Raw genomic sequence first — 22,533 nt, forward strand, 5'->3', positions numbered from 1 at the left:
AAAGAATATATATAGGCTTGATATGTGACTTAGAAATAAATCAAAATAAAATCCACAAAGTGCTGAAAATAGACCCAATTAAGTTATCAGTTTGAAAGTGTATTTTAAAGTAGACCACTGGAGTAATTTGTGTCTATTTGAGAAGGTAAGTGTGGTTTTGAATAATAGTGTTGTTGAAGTATTTTTGTCGAGATTTTGCTATTCCTTGTTTGTTTAATTTCATTAAGAGCTCAGCCTTACACAATTTCTTGTGTTATGCTGTGAAAAAAAAAATCACAAATTCTCAGGTGATGCAGAGGATCACGAACTCTATACATTGTCCTCCCATTGCCTAGTAGAAGATTGCTGTGCAAGATGTGTGTGGAAAAAATACTTAAAATTCTAGTCAAGCTTCATTTTTTCATTGGGCCAGAAGTTTCTGTGAAGGATTTCCTAGTGAAAGTTCAAGTATACCGTTAGTTTATTCATAGTACCTGTGTAATAAGCACAATTTTAGCTCTTTAGCAAGTAATTTTGCTGTTATTTGCTAGTACTATACCTGTTTGTGTTACATTGATTTGGCAATTTTCCTTGCAGCTGCTTCTGTTGTGCTGCCTGCTGTGTCTCCTCTGGGCTTTCAGCCACTGGTGTGTTTCTCACAAGTGTGAGGGTGCCCCTCTGTGGTCTTCTCAGTGTTGGTGACTGAACCATTTACAGAGACAGGCCCTTCACCACAAGGGCTTGGAGGCCAGATTGGTTCCTCAAAACAGGATGAACAGTGGTACACAGCCAACTGAGTAGCTGGGGAAAGCACTGAAGGCAATGTAGGATTAGTTGTCCACACTGATGCATTAGAAAATCATAAAAATATAGTGAAAGGAAATACTCAGGAAAGCAGACAGGTCAGTAATGAAACACTAAATGTGCTCAAAGCATCTGAAACAAGTGGCTGCAGGAGGCTTCATCATCAGATGTGGTGTCTGCACTAGGGTTCTTCACCTTTGGGAGGAGGGCAGAAGTTGTGGGAGTGAGGTATGCAGAAATGTAGTACCTGTTTGGTTATTTGGGGGTTTTTTATAACTCCATAGAAGAAGGCATTAGAGATATTTTGTAATTCATTGTTTCTTTCAAAGGGTAAACTGTTTTCTGATTCAGCAATACTGTGAGATGAAGTGAGGAAGTTGCCCTTGTCTCATACTGCATCTGTTTGAGTCAAGTGAGGTACAGAAGTGCAAGAGAGTTGTGCTGTCGGGTCTCCATTGAAAGGCATAACAGTCAGGGTGAATTGCTCTCATGAAATTTTGTATTTTTTCTGCATTTTCTCTAGCAAAACAATCAAGACTAAAAAACACTGCACCAAAATAACTTAGTAAATTTGATATCTGAACGGGAAATTATAAAGAAAATTATGTTACAGGTCAAAATTGATAAAGTATTTACACACAGTTAAACAGTTCAGATAAGAACATGACGGCTAAGAAGGAAAGAAATGTTTAACATAAACATAAATCTAAATGTATGAGCATCCTTATTTCTGTCATATGCTGTAGAGGTTAAAGAACTGACAGCTTGCCTACACTTGAAATTCTATTTAAACTAAGACAGACTGCAATTTAAAATGTGGCATTTGTACCTAAGTAACAATCAACCATGGACATTTCTAGTCCCAAAATATAACTGTTACATGCCTATGTCTTAACCTCCTTCAAAGATAAATTCTAAAAGGCTTCAGCCTGCAATTTAAGAGGAATTTCTGATATAATACACCATTCAGAGATACAGCTTCACTATTTAAGGATAGGTAGATTTACAAATACTTGGAGAGCAACTGAAGGCAAAGTGGTGCAAATTATCAGTAGCTGCAGACACCACAAACCACAAATAGTGGTGAAGGCTCCTTGTGACCTCTCTGTACAAACACATTTTCAGTCCACAGTGTGACTTTGAGACTCCTCCGCCTGTGTATTTTGGAACTGGGAACAATCAAACAGGGTCTCTAGGAAAACAGTTCTGACAGGGACACAGTGGGCGTGCTGCACTGCCCAGGTCACCTGCTCTCTCCCCAGTCTGCTTCCCCTGCTCTCAGCGCTGTGGGACCATGGGGATCTCTTGTGGCAGCCCAGCCAGGTGCTTTTCTAGGCAAAAGCCAGATGCAGATCAGTTTAAGGAAATCTCAAGGTAGTAGGCATATAAAATAATCATATTCAATATTCATCACATCCTTATAAAACTTAGGATAAAAGGAATACCCTTTACTTAATCTTTTCAGTCAGTTGCCAGAAGACATGATTTATAGCTACATACAATAATGTTTATATATGTGCTTGAAACTATGGAATTATCTTCATCTGTAGCAAGTTATTTAATTAATATTTAATAAGTAGACAGACGTTACATTAGTATGTGTGTCTATGTCTAGGGAAAAGGGAATTATGAGCATGTGGCAAAAGACCTGTGAAATATCTTGGCAGACATAACAGCAGAAAAACCACCTCAGGCATGCAATGAATAGAAAAGATGTGAGAGCGGTGGATTAATTTTATAATTTAATTATCAGTTGAGTTAAGCATCAATAAAATTTGTGTCTCCTAACAAGTTATGGCAAACATCAAATGAAGTATAGTTTATCCAAACCTTATAAAACAAACTTATCTTTCTATCCCCTGATTTTTGCAAGAAATCATATGAAATGGACACAAATTGGAATATGAGTATGTAGAAAAATAGACTTTTGCTGTTATTATCATAGCTTTTCTATTCATTGATGTACTTTTCAACTATTTAGCTAATAGCCCTGCAAAGTGACTGGATACTAAGGTGAATTGTGATTCTTTACCAATGGAAGAATTTGTTAGCACTGACTTTGAAACAAGAGCTTCTGAATTACTTCTTTTTCTATTGCCATCCTGCCATTTCCACCACAAACCTAGGAGATGATCAAAATATCTTATGAAGAACTAGCACCTCCACCTCAGCATGTTTGTGTAGTAGACCCATGGTGGCCACTGCAAGCAAAGGTAGCTCTATTTCTAAATACAAGAGTAGCCCTATTTTTTTCTGGTATTTGCTATCTTACTGGGAAGTGCAAGCTCTTTGGTCCAAGAGCAAGGCAGCCTTGACAAAGTGGCTCTCTAGCTACACTGTGAAGATGTCTTTCTTCTCACATGCGTCACATTCTGGCCTTTGACATGGTCACCACATCATCCTTCTCTCTAAATTTGAGATATGAATTTGATAGGTGAACTATTCAGTGGATGAGGAGTTGGCTGGATAATCACATCTGGAGGGTAGTGGTGAATTTTTTGACCAATATCTGTACGAGAATTGTTCTCCAGGGGTCTGTAGTAGTACCAGTATTGTTTGATGTCTTCATCAATGACAGCGGGATCAAGAGCACCCTCAGCAAGTTTGCAAATGACACCGAGCTGAGTGGTGCAGTTGGCACACTTGAAGGGCAGGGTGTCATCCAGAGGAACCTGGACAAGTTTGAGAAGTAGGGCATTGGGAATCTCATGAAGTTTAACAAGTCCAAGCACAAGGCCTTACACCTGGGTCAGAGCAAGAATCAGAGCAGGCTGGGTGATGAGCAAATCAAGAGCAGCCCTGCAGAAAAAGGAATTGGGAATGCTGGTGGATGAGAGGCTGCCCAGGGCAGTTGCAGCCCAGAAAAACAGTTGTGTCCTGGGCTGCATCCAAAGCAGCGTGGCCAGCAGGGCCAGGGAGGGGATACTGCCCCTCTGCTCTGCTCTCTTGAGATCCCATCTGGAGCCTTGCATCCCGCCCTGGGGGTCACCAGGACAGAGGAGGGCCACAAAGACGATCAGTAGGCTGGAGCACCTCTCCTGTGAGCACCTCAAGGCTGAGAGACTTGTTGTTATTCAGCCTGAAGAAGAGAAGGCTCTGGAGAGACCCTCAACAGTCTTCCATACCTGAAGGTGCCCATAGGAAAGACGGGGACAGACATTTTATCACAGCCTCCTGATGGGGAAAGGGGCAGCGGTTTTTAAACTGAAGGAGATTGATCTATACAAGATATAAGGAAGAAGTTTTTTACAGTGAGAAGGGGTAAAATACTGGCAGAGGCTGCCAGAGAGATGGTTGATTCCTAAGCTCAGGAAACACTCAAAGTCAGGTTGGACAGGACTCTGACCAGGTTTACTTCAAGATGTCCCTCTTATTGCAGGGATGTTGCACTAGATGACTTTTAAAGATCCCTTCCAAACAAAACTATTCTATGATTTTATTATTTTATGATCCTGGTCTATGATGTACATGGGAAAACAGGTGTGATATAATGAGAAAACTCTTCTGCCAGATGTTTCTCCACAGGTAGGTAGTGGCCACATAGAAGAGGTTTTCTACCATGGTGACCAATACATCTCTCATTTGTTGGTCCTGCCCTTTCCATCTTTCATTTACATAGCATCTCTTGTTTCATAAAGGAATTGTTACTTGGACAGGATAGGAGAGTAGTGTTGTGGTTTGCTTATAATACCTTTTTGTTTAATTTTGCTCTCAGGCTGAAAATGTTGGACATTGCTGATGTGCTCAGAGTAGTCTGGATGCTGAAGTGTTTCTGAGAAGCTTTTCATTCTGTAGCATTTCCAGAGGTATTAAATTTTACCGTATCAGAGCTTTCTAAGAGTAGAATTATTGTCATGTTGGATTGCAGGAATCCAAAAAGAGCTGGTCAAAAAATGCTTTCCATGAACAATGGCTTTAAGAGGAGTAGAAATCTGTCTGTGTTGCAGGAAGCAATGGCATTTGTCTTCTGTTTGCTTTTCTCTCCTCTGGTACCAAAGGTGCTCCTTCGCAAGAGACAAAGAACCAGAGGTGAATACTGATGGTTCAGGGAGCATGCTTCAAGGAAAAAAAGTTTTAATATGAAAGTGGCAGCTCTGTCTCTTAAATCTAGCAAAGCAAGTCTTAAATTCCAGTGGGATTGCTACATCTTTGCATCTCCCAATAGCCCCAGATTGTAGGAGTTGATCTGATCAGAGCACTTGCTTTTTCCAACAGAAATATGAGACTCAAACTCTGACTTTTTCACTGGAGTAATAAAAAAGTCCCCCAAACCACACAACCTCCCCCCACAAAATCATATTCCTAATATTTCACTACTATTTTTAATCATTATTGTCAGAATCTTGGGGACAAAATGAAGCTTTTCAGAATTTGCCTCTGTACTTTCCAAATCTTCACCATCTATGCTTACCAAATATGGTGGTAGGGAAGTAGGGGCATACTGGGAATAGAAAGAAATCTCCTTGCTTCAGTTTCCTCATATTTACAGTTAATAGCCTCAAAATAATTCCAATATTGCTTATAGGTAAGAAACATACATTAAAAATAAAACTTATTAACTTGGCCTTAAGGACAAGCAGTTTAAATGGTCTGCCCAAAGACACCCAAGGATTTTGTGGTGGAAGTGAAGTTCCTATCTCGTGATAATATCCTGCTATCAGAACTTCCTCACTGCCACAGACAGAAGTTGATATTCTTGCACTCATTTTGTGCAAGTACAAATGATTAGGCAAGGTACAAAGCCAAGGAAAACAGACATATGAATAAGGGTTGCTGTGTATTAAACACTGCAGCATATAACAACTCTCATCCCTAAGGTACTGTTTGCAGAAGAAGGCAATGATAGAATTCATCTGAAAGACAGGAAGCCCTGTGGAAGCTAGAAGATACATTGGGCTCACTATTTTCAGTTTATTAAAGCTATCTGTTATGTTTCTTCATTGTGTTTAGCTCCCTAGCATCTTCAGAGAGTTATTACTCTACTCATTGAAAAGAAGGGCAGCATGCTTTGACTCCTTTGTCTTCTTTGTGCCAAACGCACAGGCTGAACATTTTGTTTTACAGCAGATACCTAATGCAAAGTAGATGTGAAAGGGACAAGCTAATGATGAGTATGGTACCTTCCCAGGAAACTCCTTCCTGAACTTCAAAGGTAGAAAAAAGATCTGAGCATTTCTTGAGGGGGTGTGGGACAGGGGAAAGCCACGGTCTTGAGTTCTTGTTTCTCATTTGAGTTCTTTTCTTTATTTTAACTATGAACCCCAAAAGCTTAAGCACTGGATATGATTACCTTTATAGCTGACCAAAGTTACCATGCTATACATCTTCCATGGTCTGTGCTATTTTAAGTCAGGATTATTTTTTTCTACCTGTTTAATTTTGTCTCCTTTATACAGTTTTGGAAAAGCAGTTGCAGATAATAATATTTACTTACTCAAGTTTAATTTCACTATCAACGCAAGGTTTTTTCCTCCTTTCATAAAAGAAATACATTCAGAACTCAAGAGGTATTTAAATAGATACCGTTTTAACTAGCTGCTCAGTCACAATCAGAAATTCAGCTGCACAAGTTTTGTCACTAAGTCATGTCTCTTGGTGTTCTACCCACTCCATTCTACAGACAACTCATGGTCTAGTCCCTGTACGTTTGAGGTTCCATAATGTTTCCATGTACAGTGGGGTGGAACAAGTGTGACCTCTTCTGGTGCACAGTGAGTCTTGCACTTTGCTCTTGAACTTTATATTCTGGGCAGAACATTTTTGAATCCAACACTGACATTGAACAAGAACCTTTATGCAGTTCCTGAGAGGCTACAGTGAAGAGGAGCTGATTGGTACACCTATGTTCAAAAGAAACAGTAGCCTTCATCTCTTTGCACCTCATTTGGACAATTATTCAGCTTTTCTGATTCATGTAGACACAATTCTAAGAATAAATTATAAATAGAGGTGAAATATATGTGCTTTATATTAAAAGGAAATATAAGGGGATTAAAAGGAAATGTGAAAACGGCAGATCAGTGAATCCTAGCTAAATAAATTGAATGTCTATTTCCTAACCTCAGTTTTGAGAGATTTAAACTTTACTGAGAAGCAGTAAAGTTTAAGAGGGTGTTTTCATCGATAATCTAAGTAAAAACTGGTTATTACTGGCAACATGAAAAGTCACCATTGCTTTAAAGAATTTTTCTTTTACAGTTCCTAACTCTTCCTTCATGTAATCTTCATGCCCAAAGAAAATAAAAAGTAGGGGGGAAAAGGTATTTCTTCTTTGGCTGGAGAGCTGCTTGCCATTAAGAACATCTCCATTATCTGGGAAGGCCATTAACTGCCCCAAATGGACAAATGGAAACATATTTTGCCATACTTGAATTGCCCAAGCAATACTACTTCATGTGTTTTCATATCTTTAATAGAATTACTTAGTAAGCATATTTAATATTCAAACGAGCTGAACTGGTTTGGCTTTGTCTGAGGGTTTTTTGCCAGGACGTGCAGGTTAGCATTAATGCCCTCATAGTACAGGTTCTAACCACAGTCACTTGCCACTAGCACACCGACACTGTGCTAGATCAATTAAACGCTTCCTAGGGCCATTGTATCAGTAAATCAAGAGTGAATTCATTTATTTCACCCCCGCCTCGGTCGCTCTCTTTTCTGAGCCTTGGCCCCACCTCCCCTCATGCCGGTTTCCCTCTGCTCGCAATGCTCTGGGAAAGAAAGTGCAGGTACCCCTCCCTTGCTTTATTTGAATCCGCTTCCTCCTGCCCTGCTTCTGGCCCATGAGGCGCATGAGTGAGGCAGGTGCCTCGGCGGCGAGCCTGGCCAGCCCGGCTGCTCCCGGAGGCGGGCGGGAGCGGCCGCCGGCGCTGCATCCCGGCGTTCATCCCGGCGTTCATCCCGGCGTTCACCCCGGTGCTCCTGCCGCCCCGCACCGCCCGGGGCACGCACGGAGCCCGCCGAGCCCGCGCAGTTGGCTGCTGCTCTATGCGGGCGGCTCGGCGGCTGCCGCTGCCCCCCCGCGCCCAGCCCAGCCCAGCCCAGCCCAGCCCAGCCCCGCTCATCGCGAGCCAGCCCAGCCGAGCCCAGTCCGTGCCCTGCGGCGCCGCGGGCGGGACGCGCCGAGCGGGGGATGCCCGCGCCCCGGAGCGCGGCTGCCGCGGTAGGCGCTGCCAGGGCTGCGGCGGATCGCCCGCTGGGATTTGCGGACAGTCATGAACCAGAGCGAGGCACCCCGGCCGCTCAACTGGACCATCCGGAAGCTGTGCCATGCCGCCTTCCTCCCCTCTGTCAGACTCCTTAAGGTACGGTGAGAGCCCGCTTTGCTTACGGGAACCGGTGTCTGCCGCTGAGCACCTGCCTGGAGGGCTGCGGTCGCTGTTGCTGGAAAGTTAATTTAGAAATAGTCCCAACTTTACTATTAATTACCTTGCCTGCTGCCTTTAAAACCCCTTGTGAGTACCTGAAGGTACCAATATTGTGCGTCTGTATTCTATTCAGTGTGTGTGCTTGCCCATAAAGGTCTGTGGAAGGAGTAAAAAGGGAAATAAGGGATGGTGGATATCATCTGTGCTTCAATTTGCTTTGTCTTATCAAGCTGTGAACTTGCAGGGATGAAGAAGGTGTCTGTTTCTAAGGCGTGTTCCTTTGTGAGCAGCCCTCTACTATCTGTTCTTTTGGGTTACCTAGCCCCTAAGGCAGTACCTGAAGATCCAGTACCACTCTGACCAACTTGTAAGGGGAGCAATATGTGGGTGGAAAAAAATTATCTTGGTTTGCTAAAAGCTGTACATGAGAATAGGATCAGTTAAAGACTGGCAGTGCAAACAGCATCAGTGAAACTTTCTGGTTTTTGGTTTTTTTTTTTAATTTATTTAAACTAAGTGTCACATCTTTGAAGGTGCTTTTAAAAGAAGTGTTTTAAAATGCACTTTCCTAGGAAATAATTATTTTCTGTTTGAAAAAATGATTTGGGGTTATATAATGTAGAGGGCTCTTATTCTCAGCATGCAAAGTGCCATTACTACCATGTGCCCCACTGAAGCCGTTTTAGAGGTATTTGTAGCTGGAAAACAAAATCTCTTGAATCAACTTTTTGGTGACAAATAGGTTACATCAAATGGAAAAAATTAGGTTACATTAACCTGAAAAGTCTACTTTGTTCTTGGAATATCTTAACTGGATTGTACAATGACATGTTAAACAATAAACTCATTTCCCTATAGGCTTTGTTTTATAAAATGTTTTATTCATTATAATATTTATCTCATTCCATCATGGTGTTTGATAGTTTGGTGTTGAAATTACCATGCAGCCAGGTAAAGCGTGGCTAGTCTGACAGTGCATTAGATGGTAATGCTTGATATAACCGTTTGATTTTGTGTGAGTAGCTTGGAAATTAGGTCAGTTCTTACTACTGCAACATGCTTGAGCAGTAGTGTAGCGTATGACATTGCACTTAGCAGACATATGTTGTATGTATAATTGTTGTATATATGATTCACAAGTGACCATGCTGTGTATCCTAGCAGGTACTTTTCACATCCTCAGGGGAAGGGGCTACAGTTGAAAAAATATTTCTATTTCCAAAACAGATGTATGGCTACTGGGGGGGGGGGTAAATTGTGAGCATCTCCAAAGAACAAAAGAAAGGTAAAACTTAGATTTCTAAAAAATCAAAACATAACTAATATAGAACAGATCAGAAAGTGGTGTTGATTGTTTTGTAAAGGCTTTCCCCCCCAGCCCCAGAAGCACTCATGAGAATATGCAAATTCCACAAGTCCCATGTTTTTAGAACAACATAATTTTGGCAAGGTGTGAGGACTCAGATGTGAGGAGTTTTACTGACATTCTTAATACCAGTGGATCAGGGGCTGAGGGGGCGTAGTCTGCAGTATTTCTTCTTTGGCAGATGAATGTTGCCCCATGTGTATGGTTTCTCTTCATTGCTTATTAAGGATGAACGTTGTGATTCATTATTAAAAGAGCTGACTAAAAGGGATTTTCTGAAGCTACAGCTGTAACCCGTTAGGGAAAGATACTGACTGGACCCTGCAGAGTTAAAAAGAGCAGGGAAAATAACCAGAGATAAGCAAGCTCTGCACAGAGGGTGTGTGAGGTGTGGGAAAGACCAGAGCAAAGAAGGTGGAACTCTGGCTCCTCTCTCAGCTCGTGAGCAGTGCTTGTTGGCTGGAGAGGAAATTGCTTACTTCAGCATCTTCAAGCCTCCCCCCAAAAAGCTTTAATTTTTGCTCCTTATCTTTGTCTTTTATTATTTAATGTGTTTAAAGCAAATGACTGACATGAGAACAGGGACCCATTGTCTGAATTCCATCAGCCAACCCGAGGAAATTTTCCTGCCATCGAGGAAAGAGTGTAATAACAGCAGCATTAAATTACCAGATAAGTAGTATGAATATTTTACTGCATACAAAATATTCTTTCCTATTTCATGTTTTCCTTCCCAAAATAAAGAAGAAACTTTTTTTTTCTTTTTCTAAATGAAAGGTGTTCCTCTAAATCCAAAAACATTGGAAAGGCAAGTGCAATAATCTAAGCTCATTGTTTTTAATTGCTCAGTTTCCGATTGGATTAAGTGGTCTTAAGGGCTAATGCAATATTGTTTCTAAGTAGGCATTCACTAGACCCTTTTCTATGCAGCTTTTCTCTGCAGTCAATGCTCTCAATAACAAAATAAACTTTGCAAAGCCTCATATGTTATGGTACATTTTTATTATGATATGCCTTGTCCATCATTGTACACTGTAAATTTAGTTAGAGTAAGAAAATGTAAACCACTATTTTGCCTTTTTAATTTCTGTACTTATTTTAATCTATCAGAACAAAATTAAATGACCATTAACGTCCAAAATATGCTTTTTCCTAAACTGTAGGACTGAGAGATAGCAGAGATTTCCTCTTTTACACACAGAAAAATTCACTGTGACATTACCTGGACCTTCCTAATAAAGGGAATGAACTTTTGAATTATTTCCATGTTTTTTCAATGAAAAGTAAAAAGTCCCTATCCTATGGATAAAATTTTACATGTAGCATCAGTGCTTTCATAGTGATGGAACTAAATAAACAGTGAAATCTAGAACTTCATGGAGGCAAGGCTTTTTGTGTTGTCTTGCAATTTTTGTTTTGTAAATAGGTACTGAGAGGAGTTATTCAGCAGGTAGGTTAAGCTCTTGTTCCACCATGTTGAAATGGACAAGCAGTGCTCAGTTGCATCAACTGATGTTGGATAGAGCTCTGGCCACAGTGGTCTCATTTAATTTAGATAAGCTAGGTCTGTAGATGTGTCCAATTTTTGCTCCCTTTCCTTTTTTTCTAGGCACATATTCTGTTCTAACCCACTTCACTAATACCCTCATGTTTAGGTGTAGTTGTGCAATCCTGTTTTCTATTTCCTGACAGGTGCATGAGTTCCAGGATCTGTACCTCCGATACAGCACAGGAGCTGTGTTGGAAGTACAGATTGAAACAATTTATTGGAGAGGTTTTTTGCCACTTGTGTCATTGGCTCATCCTTTGCTGCTCCTGTTTTTTCCTCTAATGAGTTACTTCCTGTAGCAGATTCCATGCTGGTATTTTTTCTAGTTGTTTCAATGTGCTTAAAACACGCTAACACACTGCCTAATGTCTTCCTGTCTGGAGTAAGGACTAAGAAGTACATTGAGCACATATGCAGAGAGGGTGGCTTTGTGCAGAACTGTCATTCTCCTGAGATAATCAGGTTAGTTTTAAAAAACTCCGACATTTTAGAACAATGTTCTGGGTTCTTAAAAAATGGATGAATGACTGAATGAATGAATGAATGTCATCATGCTAAAGACTGCACTCAGAGGGCACTGTGCCCTAGGAGAGGCTGCAGATGTTGTACTTCTGCTTGAAACGGATATAATACCTGCCATGCCACCAAAAAATGGGCAATATGCTCAAGTAAAATAAATAAATAAATAAATGAATAAATAAATAAACTGAGAGTAGAAGAGAACTGAATAACAAAAGGTCAGCAATGTGCAATAAGCTTTAACACCACAGATTTATAGATGTGCAAGTGTAGAAATACTGTAAGAAATATTTGAAATGTAACTGATTACCCACCTTTTTTTTCTTAAAAAGAGCAGTAAATTTTTTTTACTTCTGGCTTGCATGTCAATAACTGGGCTTGTAAGGCAGGAAATTTGGAAGGACGAGAGAAAAAGAAACAGAGTCAACCAGAAGAAGCACTGGGGAAAATGTTTTGTCTATTCTTCTCCAATATACAGCTTGGCAAAAATGTCACCTTAGCTAGCTCTACCAAATAAATAAGATTTACCTGACCTAAGTAGTAGTCTATGCTAGCTCCTGAACTAAGATTAAAGAGATTAGACACTAAAATTCAACAGTATGCATCCCTCAGGAGGATTTGATGCATTTGTGGAAGCCCTTAAAATCAGACTGACACACAGACATGGAGAAAGTATCAGTCAGTGACAAACTTTTTATAAATTCACTAATAGAAAAACTAGTCACACCTCTGTGTATGGTGGCATGTTGTGTATGGTGTGAAATACAGATGAGTTTTATGCATGCATGCAAGTTTTATTTAGGAAGAAATTATTTGATAAAATTCTGTTTTCCTGTCAGAAAGAACATAGTTGTATCTATCACCATTGTAATACATGTTGCATGTTTCTGATTCTCATTCACAGGTTTTCTGGGGTGTATTACTTGTCCTTAGAAGCACAAAAGCCATATTTCCAGCAAAGAGAAAGCTTCAGCTTTCCATTCTGTGCTCTGCTCCTTATGCCATCAGTTCCACCATTTAAGGATGGCAGGAAAGAGACCTGGAGCTAAGGCATTGCTGTGTCTTTGCAGTCTCCCATTTTAATGTAAAAAATTCATTTTACACCCCAAATCAGGGGAGCAATGGTTGTTGCAATGTAGCTTCAGAACACCTTTGCACAGGCGTGCTCGCATTACCCTGCTCAGCTGCCAGCTGTGCCTCGAGTACTTCACATTCTATCACCCAGTAAAGGCAGAGTGGTGGGGACATTTCACAGCCCAGGTTGAAGAACTGATGATATGCCTTTTGGAGGTTGCACATTCTCAAAAACTGCTTCTTTCTTGAAGTTGTGCTTCTCATCAGCAGTAAGTTGAGCTGATCCCTTTAATGTGGTAACTGGGCATGTTCATGTCTAAGGATTTTCTGACAGATTATGCCAGTTCATTTCTTCTGGAAGGAAATTAAATGTGGAAGTTGGTAATTTTTTTTTTCCATTTTATATAAAGTACTCTGTGGTTAATTCTTTGGTGCAGTGTACATTTTTTATGTGATGCAGGGCAAGTCAGAGCTTGTTTGCTGTTTGCCTTGTTGACTGAATCTTTTCCTTGAGCGTGACTTGGGCTGACGGCCACTGACTTGGAAGAGATGTAGCATTAAATCAGTTTCCACAACAAGGGATGTATTCCCAATTAAGAAAAAGTAGAGTGAGGGATAAAAACAAAGAGTGTAGCAGTGGAAGTCATGTTTCCATGGAAAAACCTACATGTAAGAGGTAGACATATCAGTGCCATTTTGATGGCAGTCTGTAGTTTACTAATGTCATGTAAAGGGAAAAAATAGTTTTGATTTTCAAGTTGGAGAGGGCTCTGCAAATGCAAAGTTTCTTGTTTTAAACCAGAAAATTTAAGGGGATAAAACCACAAGATTTTTACTTCTAGGTATGTCACTACCATGTGAGTGCTTTTTTTTTAAAAAAAAAAAAAAAAAGAAGTGATAGAAAAGATAATGTTAAATTTTTGGTCTTGATGCAGCAACTATGGAAGAAAAATACTTAGCTGTATAAAATGAGGATTCTGCAACTGGTACAGGTTTTTATCCTCCTGCACCTCAATATTATTCTGTGTTTTCCCTTAACCTAGCTTTCATTAGTGTGTCTATCTTCATCTTAAATACTGCTGTGAGGTTTTGGCTTCCTCTGTGCATATGGCCAATGGGTTACAGTGACAAAGATGGGGTATCAGAGAACAACTCCAGGATTTTACATTTTTTTTCTGCACAGAGGTGGTTTTGGCTTGATCTCTGCTTCTCATGAGGTCCAGCCTTTTCAGACTTGGAAAAGGTGGAAAATGGCACCATTTTCCGCTGGCCTTTATTTGATAATATGTGAAACATTGCAGTTAACTTGCTTATGAGAAAGCAGATGCATGATTCCTAATTTGTGATTGTGTAAGAGATAAAGTAATTTCCAGAAAAATAAAAAAAAATTAAAAGTATTTTTGATGTATATTAATAAAACAGAAGAAAAAAGAGAACTTGTTCTGAGCACAGTGTTGTTTTAAAATAATTTTTAAATGCTACTAAGTGTAGAAATCATACGATCAAGAGATTACAGGTACAATGTGTTAGAAGAATCCTGTCCTAAGAGCATAAGATTTTAATGTTCTGCTATACTGTTTCTTATGTTTGGGAGGGTGCCATGTGAAAAATTCAGGGCACAAGACCATAAAGTGAAGTTGAGTGGTTTTATTCCACCTGAATTGCTAACAAGACTATGCTACAGTGTAAAAAGGAATGCCCTTGGGTCTCTCTGGGAATTTATGTCAAAGCTAGTAATAAAGCATGAAACAAAATCACTTCATCAAAAATATCTTTGATCCCCCAAATAATATAATGACAAGAAACAGTTTGACAAAGTGCTTTTAACAGTGTCAATGAAGTTACTGAAGAAAATATCAGGACTCTATTATGTAATTAGAACAATTACCAGACTGACTTCTCATTAGTGAGAAGGTGATTGACTGAAACACTTTTTTTCATTTACCTTTTTCTTCACCTGTTGCTTGTAAATGCGGACAGGAGAGATAGAAAATTAGTAATCAATCATAATTAAGAATTTAGGGAGGATCCATTATTTTTTTTCAGAAGGATGCCCTATTTTTAACTTACTGGAGTATTAAATTGGTGTGGCATGTTGCCACTGGGTCTGTTGTAATGAAATATCACAGCTATTTTGCAGAGCAATGGCTGGATGTTCATCTTTGCATGTAGCTTAAAAGTGAGACCAAAACAAATGAAGAGATGAATTGCAGGGTAACCTGAGGACCTTTCACACTGACTTTCCTGTGATTGTATGTAGCATTTTCTTAGTGTTCTGAATAGCAGAAGGAATTTTACAAATACATTCCTATCCAACTTTTGTGTTCAGTACTTCAAATTATTAGGTAGTGTCTTATTCAGAAGATGAACAGGTTTAATGAACAGTGTTTTTTCTGCAAATTGTGCACTCTTACATTAAAACTGTGAATATCTGCCCAACCCAGACATAATACTACATCTCTTCTCCGTTTTTTAATCCCTGCATTTCTGCCCACCTCTCTGCTAGCCCTTTTCCTGAACTGCATTACTCAAAGAAGTTTTCAGATATCTATCTTAGCCTGTGCTCACAGAAGCAGTAGTGGTGCCAGGTTATGATGCCAATAATGGTGACAACAAAATTGCTACATGCAATCCGGCTTGATTGAGCCAGCCAAGGAAGAGGTCAGATGTCTCTGGCTGAAGGATGGGTAAATCAGGTATCAAGATGGCCCAAAATGCTTGTTAGACAAGCAGAGCAGTAGTTAAAGGTATCCCTTTGGGTTTGGATGTGACTGCTTTCATTTTGTGCTGTCCTTGATACTGCTGACGGCAAAGTGATACTTCTTGGAAGCCATGTACTTTTTTAAATTATTCAGTTCAAATCCAAAATTGTCTTAAATAAGAATATGGTGCCAATTTTTTAGAGGTCCTACACTTACCTTCTTCTATGAGACCAGGATAAATCGAGGTATGTGTGAAAAGAGACATGATTACTCTGCCATCAGAACTGCTTCATCATGCATGATTTCTTATAGACATTTTTCTAAGTTCCTAAGCCCATAACCCACACAGGCAATCTTTTCAGTGACCCTATTTATGTTTCTGAGGCATCTGCCTGGATCTTTTTTGCTGCACTTGAAATCTATGATTTCTTGTTTTGTCCACTATGAGCAGAGGGGACGGATGTGGCAGCTTCTCCTGCTGAAAAATTCTTGTTTGCAGTATTTGGAAATTGGCTAGTTTAATAGATACATGACATATGGTTCTTTGTTATCTTCCAATAAAGATTATCAGATTATTTATTCCACTACATCCTCCACAGAAGTAAGACTGAGAGTCCTTTGCTGCTCATCCTTTTCTCTCTTCCTCTGGATGTCAGGAGTCTGACTGAAAAGACCAGCGTGGGTATGTGAGACTCCTGCTCAGCCTTCCATTCTAATCCTGGCTCTGTGAACTGGGGAAGGGTTAACAAGGAAACACAGGATATCACAACCCTCCTTCGTTTCTGTGTCCTGAAGAGACTCAATAACACTTCTGTTGAATTGCCTACAACATTTTGCTAATCTAGCTGACTTTTCGAGAATGTGAGTTGACTAGCGCCGATGATTTCAGGGAGTGTTTTGGGAGAGCACAGTCTCTTTCTATTTGCATAGCAGAAATACTCCTGTTTCTTTGTGTAGCAATAAAACCAATGCTTTCTAATGCCCACATTAGCAAAGAAATTTTAAACCTCTGTGTGGGGGACAACCAGAAGCACAGTACTTATTAAGACACTGAATTTCAAGCATGTGTGCTACCTTTATTATATAAAAATGAGGAAATTCAATGTTTATGTGCATTTCTTTGGGATAAAAAGGTGATTTTGAGCCTTCTAACACAGTTGGAGGGTAGTGGGGGCAGAATAAAAAATGTTTTCAGAGATATCCTAGTGGGAAATTAAATGCGATCAGCTTATTTTATCTTGATACATGCTGTTACTTAAGAATAATTTAAAGATAAAAATCTGATCTATCAAGACAAAAATATCCTGTGCAGTTCCTTATTAGTGGTAACTGTGGGAGTTTTAGCTTATTCAGAATGGGACTAGTAAATTGCTCAGAGGGGCTCTTTCCTCTTAGAATCTGATAACTGCTACTACTATCATATAAAATCTAAGGATGAGGTTATTTTCTTTTTGTTACTTTTATTTCCTAAGAAGTGCAAATTTTTGAATGTCTTATTCATAATTCAAAAATTCCTTACTAAGACATACCATGATAAAATGAATGTCTGTGGAGTTAGAGCAAATGATTGGAACTACTTTTCACCCAGTATTTTAGTCTGCTACAGATGTGAACACAATAGGAAGTTTTTATCAGGTACTGAAATGAGCAAACAGTTTGCACAAAATTACCTGGAAAATTTAGCATCTCCATTTATTTATTTCCAACCCATCTGAAATCCATTTGTTTCAATGGAGACACACCCATTTTTTGGTGGTGTGACCCTGCCAGATAGCAGAACTTGAAGCTTGAAGGGGAAACAGTTCAATAGTCCAGGATATGTATAAAGCACATTATATTATTTTGGTTCATGACTGACTTTGTGGCAGTTTTTCTCTGCTGCAAATGCTTGTGTGGACAACCAATGCTGCAATTTTTTTCCATATCAAATCCCATGCATACTTCTCTAAAAATAAATAAGGAGAGCAAACAGCTGAACCAAACTACTTCATATTATTAACTAAATATGAGTATCTGCCAAGAACTGTAATATTTATTACAGTAGAATATTTATTAAATAAATTGATTAGAAGCATAACATAGAAAAAAATTGCTTTTAAATTTTCTTTGAGAAAAAAAAAGTAATGTTCACTATCCATGGCAATTCCAGCCCTTGGTTGCATTGATGTAATCAGAAAAATGAGATTTTATCACATTAAAACTGCATAAATGAGGGAATATTGGCTCCTGGTGCTTTGGAAATGCATAGTGAAATTGCATTCCACCAAACAAACTCCTTTAGTTTGTTTGGTGGAATGCAATTTATTCAGTAGCAATAGGATCACTTTATGTGATGTTGCTTCAAGCCTTGATAACTAGATTCTTTGTGACAGTCATCCCGAGCCCAATTCTACTGTTAGCACATGGTAGTAAATGCTCTTTTGAAACTCAGATGTTATTTCATGTCAGGAAGGATTTCTCTCCAGTGGTGGTTTAAGCTTGGCTGATGTGGGTGTTAACCCTAATTCACACTTACTTCCTTGGCCTTGGACAAAACAAGGTTAATACTGCAACACAGGCTGAACTCAGATGGTATGAGTCTCTTCTCCCATAGCATTTCTACCATAATGGTGTTGAAAGCAATGGATGTGTATGAAAACCCTAAAAAAATCTGTCTGCCAATGAAAAATCCCAGTTTGGAAGTATGTATTGTGTATCATCATGAGTAAGGCTACCATTAATATCCTCAAAGTTGCTGTATAGTGCCTTATTTTTGTGTTCTTGGAATTGATATCCCTTGAATGTAAACTGATTTTGCAGAAACTGCTGAGCCAACATACTCTGGAAGTAACAGTTCCAATTAGCAATAACAGCCTGTTATCTTGTTTCCTAAAGCTGAAGAAATTGAAATTGATGAAATGAGGAGCTCCATGGGTCTGTACAATGGGTCTGTATTAAAACCATTCCACTAAAATTTCAGCTCTTTGTGGATTTCCTGTTGTGTGCTTCCGCAAGACAATAGGTTATTCTCCTGAATTTTTCCTTTGATACATTTCTCAGAAACTCAAATCAACTGTCGTTAAAACACTTGTTTCCTGCTGTGAGGACTTTCAGCTGTTCACTGGGAGGCCACAGGCAACAAAACATAACACATTTGTTTCAATGTTAATAATAATTAAAAAAAAAAAAAAAACCACACACAAAAAAAGCCCCAAGTGAGTTTCAATAAGGGATGAGGTACTGATAACTCATTTGTGCAGCTGATTTGTGATCTGAATACTCTGTGAAGACATAAATGCTAAAACACATTATGCTTAAAGCTGTGATTATTAATATATCCCACCTCTTTGGATAGCATACATATTAGCAGATCTCTGTTTACTTAGGTTTTTTTAATTCCATTCGTAGACCATGCATAGAACTGGATTATTTAAAAAATAAAAAAAAATTGAAGTAGGTTGACAACAGAAATATTGACAAGACGTTTATAAACAAAATAAAGCAGATGAAAATAGAGAAGTTTAAGTTCTTTGGATTTCATGTACAAAATAAAATACAAATACATTTTAGAATGTTATATCTCTAATATCAGTTTGTTGCAGAAAGTTTATCTAATCAAGTTAATCCTTTCACTAGCTGCTGTTTGCTGTCTACTTCCTGATCTCATCCTGGAAAGAGCAGATTAATAATTCCTGATTTGTGCTAAAATTATTTGTGCTAAATTGTGTACTTGGAATCATAAAATTACGGAATATCTGGAATTGGAAGGGACCTATAAAGATCATCAGACCGTTCACTCCAAAACTCTCGGTCCTCGCAGAACTTTTTAAACTAAATAGTATGACTTAACCAGTTGAACTTTGACAGACTCGGTGCCCTGACTGCTTCCCTATGGAGCAGTGACCAACCATCCTCTGGGTGAAGAACCTACTCCTGATGTCCCATCTGTGCTTCCTCTGAGGAAGCTTTGGTCCCTTTCCTTGTGTCCTGTCACTGCTTACCAGAGAGAAGCGATCAGCCATTCTTCCTCTGCTGCCCTCTTCGAGGTGGCTGTGGCTGTAATGGGGTCACCCCTCAGCCCTTGTTCTTCAAACTGTACAAACCAAGTAACCTTACCTGCTCTTCCTCAGTCTTGTCTTGAGGAATCTTGCCAGATCTCTTGCTGTGGGGGTGCTCTCCACTCTCTCATCTTCAATTTGTATGTACAATCAAGATAATAATTTCTTAGATGCAGAGTCCAGCACTTGTTCTTGTTCAATTTAATGTGATTGCCCACCCCTCTGATCTGTCCAGAGGTCTCTCTAAGGCCCCTCTATCCTCAAGGGAGTTCACAGTTTCTCCTAGTTTAGTGTGGTAGGCAAAATGACTGAATTTACATTCAGCTGCTGCATCTAGATAATTTATACAAACATTAAAACATTACCTGACTTCCCATTTGCTATTTTACTTTCAATACTTGAAAGAGTGGTGGAGACGAGTTCATGGTGAACAGCAGCATTGAAGAGGAGGCAGCAGTATGCTGTTTCAGCAAAGTTGCATCTTGTACTCTGTTAGGGCTGTGGAGAGCAGGGGTCAAGGGAAGTGATGGAATCTAAAAGATTCTATTACTCTAGGATACTATGAAGTAATGCCATCTCTCTATTTGTGAGAACATATCTAAGTGCTGTGTCCAGTTTTGGGGTGCCCAGAACAGGAGGCAGCATATGGACTTTCTGAAGTTGAGTCTGATGGAGATCACTAAACTTGTCAGGGAGTTTAACACAAGACATGCAAAAAAAGCACTTGGTTTGTTCAACTATAGGAAAGGAAGGTAGAGGGGAAATAATATTTCTGCCTTTATATATCTAGAAGGAGGGTCCAGAGGAGATGAAGCCAGAGTTTTTTCCAGGATGCTGAGGATCAGGACAAGAGTGATGGAAACAAGCTGTTATCACAAGCATGGGTAAGAACTAAAACAGGTTTTGTGGACCTGAGCAGCCAGATCTAACTGGAGAAATCTTGTGATTTGTGCCTTCCTGATTTGATTTTTCACTCAAACTTTTTTTTGAGTTTTCAAAATGGAGCAAAGGCCGTTAATCTTCCAAGAAAATATCTGGGTGTCTATTCTGTTTTAAAATTTGGACAAAGATATATTTTTAAACACTAAAGTAGTGCAGAACAGTACTGCAATTGTGAGGCTGTTATCACAGAAGCTTCTTGAATTCAGGAGTTGTCAGAAGAATCTTCTGAAGTAACCCTCAGTGCTTGGTGGCAGCAGATACATCAAGGAGGAAAGGTGACAAACTTGGTATGTATTCTGTAGATGTGAAGCAGAGTGGTTTCTAGGTACACATTACATTGCAGTTATGTTCTAGAGTTGATTTGGCAGTAATGTCATTGCAGCTGAGTGTCTCACAAATTTGTTGGGATGACTGTATCACGATTGAAGAAAGTGATTTGCAGCAACCAACAGCTTTCACAAAGTTCAGACAGCTGCTGTGTCTCTGGCTCTTACACAGGCTAGCAGTTGAGCTAGCAAATTTTATCAGCCTCATGCTGTCAAGCTGTTTGTTTTCTGTGACCTACTTAATTTAAATTTGAATATTTACTTGTTTTGCACAGCAATGCACAGTGAGGCTATCCATCATTTCTTTAGCAGGACTTCTTTATATTCTTTATGAGTGAGTCTAAGGCACCACTCACAGCTATTGTAGAAGAAGCATCCCTAAGGATCCTGAGGCAGGGTTTTATCTTTAGGCTCCATCTATCTCCTTCCCAGAGGGAAGCAGGAGGAGGATCCTTATTGTCAGTTAACCACAAGGTTTTGCTGCTGCAATCATGGCAGCAAGGGTGATAGGAAAATGGTGTGCAGGATGACAAAGAGCAAAGGCTCTGGGATCTCACTGGTGTTTTAGATCTCCTTTGGATGTTTCTGCTGCCTACCACAGAGACAGCGGTTGATGTTGGCTGATGTTGGTTGATGTGGAACACAGATGGGTGGAAACTGAAAGGCCACAAAGCTCTGAGAGGCAGCTCTGGCAGAGGCCTCAGGCTCTGGGTCAGATTGTCCCCAGTCATCTCAATGTCAATGGCCTCATTCCAGCCCTAGCTGTGATGGGCTCGCTCCCCCACATTAGTGTACACAGTCAGCTTCAGGATCTGGATAGTGATTGGGGCAATCAGAGCTCAAGGCCTTGGATGAATCCTTGCATGGGGATGCAAAAGTGATCAGACTTATTTATTGTTTATTTGGAGGTGGGAGAAACAGAGCACCAAGGGGAGCCGTGGAAGACTTCCTAGTCTCACTTGAATCATTCTAAGTGGTAAAAGAACTGTAAGCAGTTGAGGAATCTGAATGGTACATTAGTTCCCTGCTATCTTTCCCATTTTGTTTAAATGGACAATTTAAATACTTTTATTTCTACATATTTGTACATATTGTACATTTATACTTGGTTAAAGTGTACTTTACAGAATGAAACTGTTTTAAAACCTGAGCTCTATTTTCCTTAGTCTTCAATTAAGAAAAATATTCAGGAGTAATATTTTTATGGCTAAATATTCCCCCTTGCAGAGTGCACTGATATGACCAAATTTTCAGGGTAAAGTACTAAGCAGCCAACTACTAAGCCACTGCTTCCTTCTCAAAAATCTGCACAGTGTTTGAAGCATTAATCAAGGTATTAATATGGAAAATAGAAGCAAAAGTATTTCTAGTGAAATTAGGTGTGAAATTAGGAATTCAGTATTTTCTTCACTTTCAACCTTACAGTTGCTTTTTCAAAGGAAAACATGAATGATACCTCTCTGAGAAGCTGGGGAATTATTTCTTCAGTATTGATACTGGTAATCATACCCATCAATTGCTTTTTGTAGTGCAGTTTTGGTTTTTTTTAAATTTACTGGTGTTACACATTCATCATCTGAACTAGCTTTCTTTTAAGCCTACTCTGCATTACTAAACCAGTGCTGTGGAAGTGTCACTCAGCTCCAACTGAGTTGAATGTATGCTCATCATACATCTCCTTGTAGATTGTGCCTCATGGTGCTTTAGAATGATTGTGGGTACAATCTGAAGCAGGGCATACAGTGTAGGAAATCACAGCTGTAGTTATCAATCCTGTCTTGTAAGGATATGTGAAATAAAATATGTGTCGACCAAAGGTCTGTTTGTTCAGTGCAGGGAACAAAAAATCTTCAGAAGTCCCCAACTTG

The 22,533-nt window shown here is 39.5% G+C and overlaps 1 protein-coding gene across 3 annotated transcripts in view; it reads left to right on the forward strand.

The window, feature by feature from the left end:
* Positions 1-22,533, forward strand: part of TRPM3 (transient receptor potential cation channel subfamily M member 3) — a 383,001-nt gene that overhangs the window by 114,239 nt on the left and 246,229 nt on the right. For 2 of the 3 annotated variants that reach the window (XM_054283456.1, XM_054283457.1), the window contains exon 1: positions 7,907-8,087. The exons of the other annotated variant lie outside the window; for it this stretch is intronic. In XM_054283456.1, coding sequence (XP_054139431.1) covers positions 7,998-8,087 — 90 coding nt within the window. In that variant the 5' untranslated portion in view covers positions 7,907-7,997. Of the gene's footprint in view, positions 1-7,906; positions 8,088-22,533 lie in introns of those variants that run through there. 3 annotated transcript variants of the gene reach the window in all.

Source organism: Melozone crissalis, unplaced genomic scaffold (genome assembly GCF_028551555.1).
Source record: "Melozone crissalis strain CALT ecotype California unplaced genomic scaffold, PUWL_Pcris_2 ptg000036l_1, whole genome shotgun sequence".
Lineage (NCBI taxonomy): Eukaryota > Metazoa > Chordata > Aves > Passeriformes > Passerellidae > Melozone > Melozone crissalis.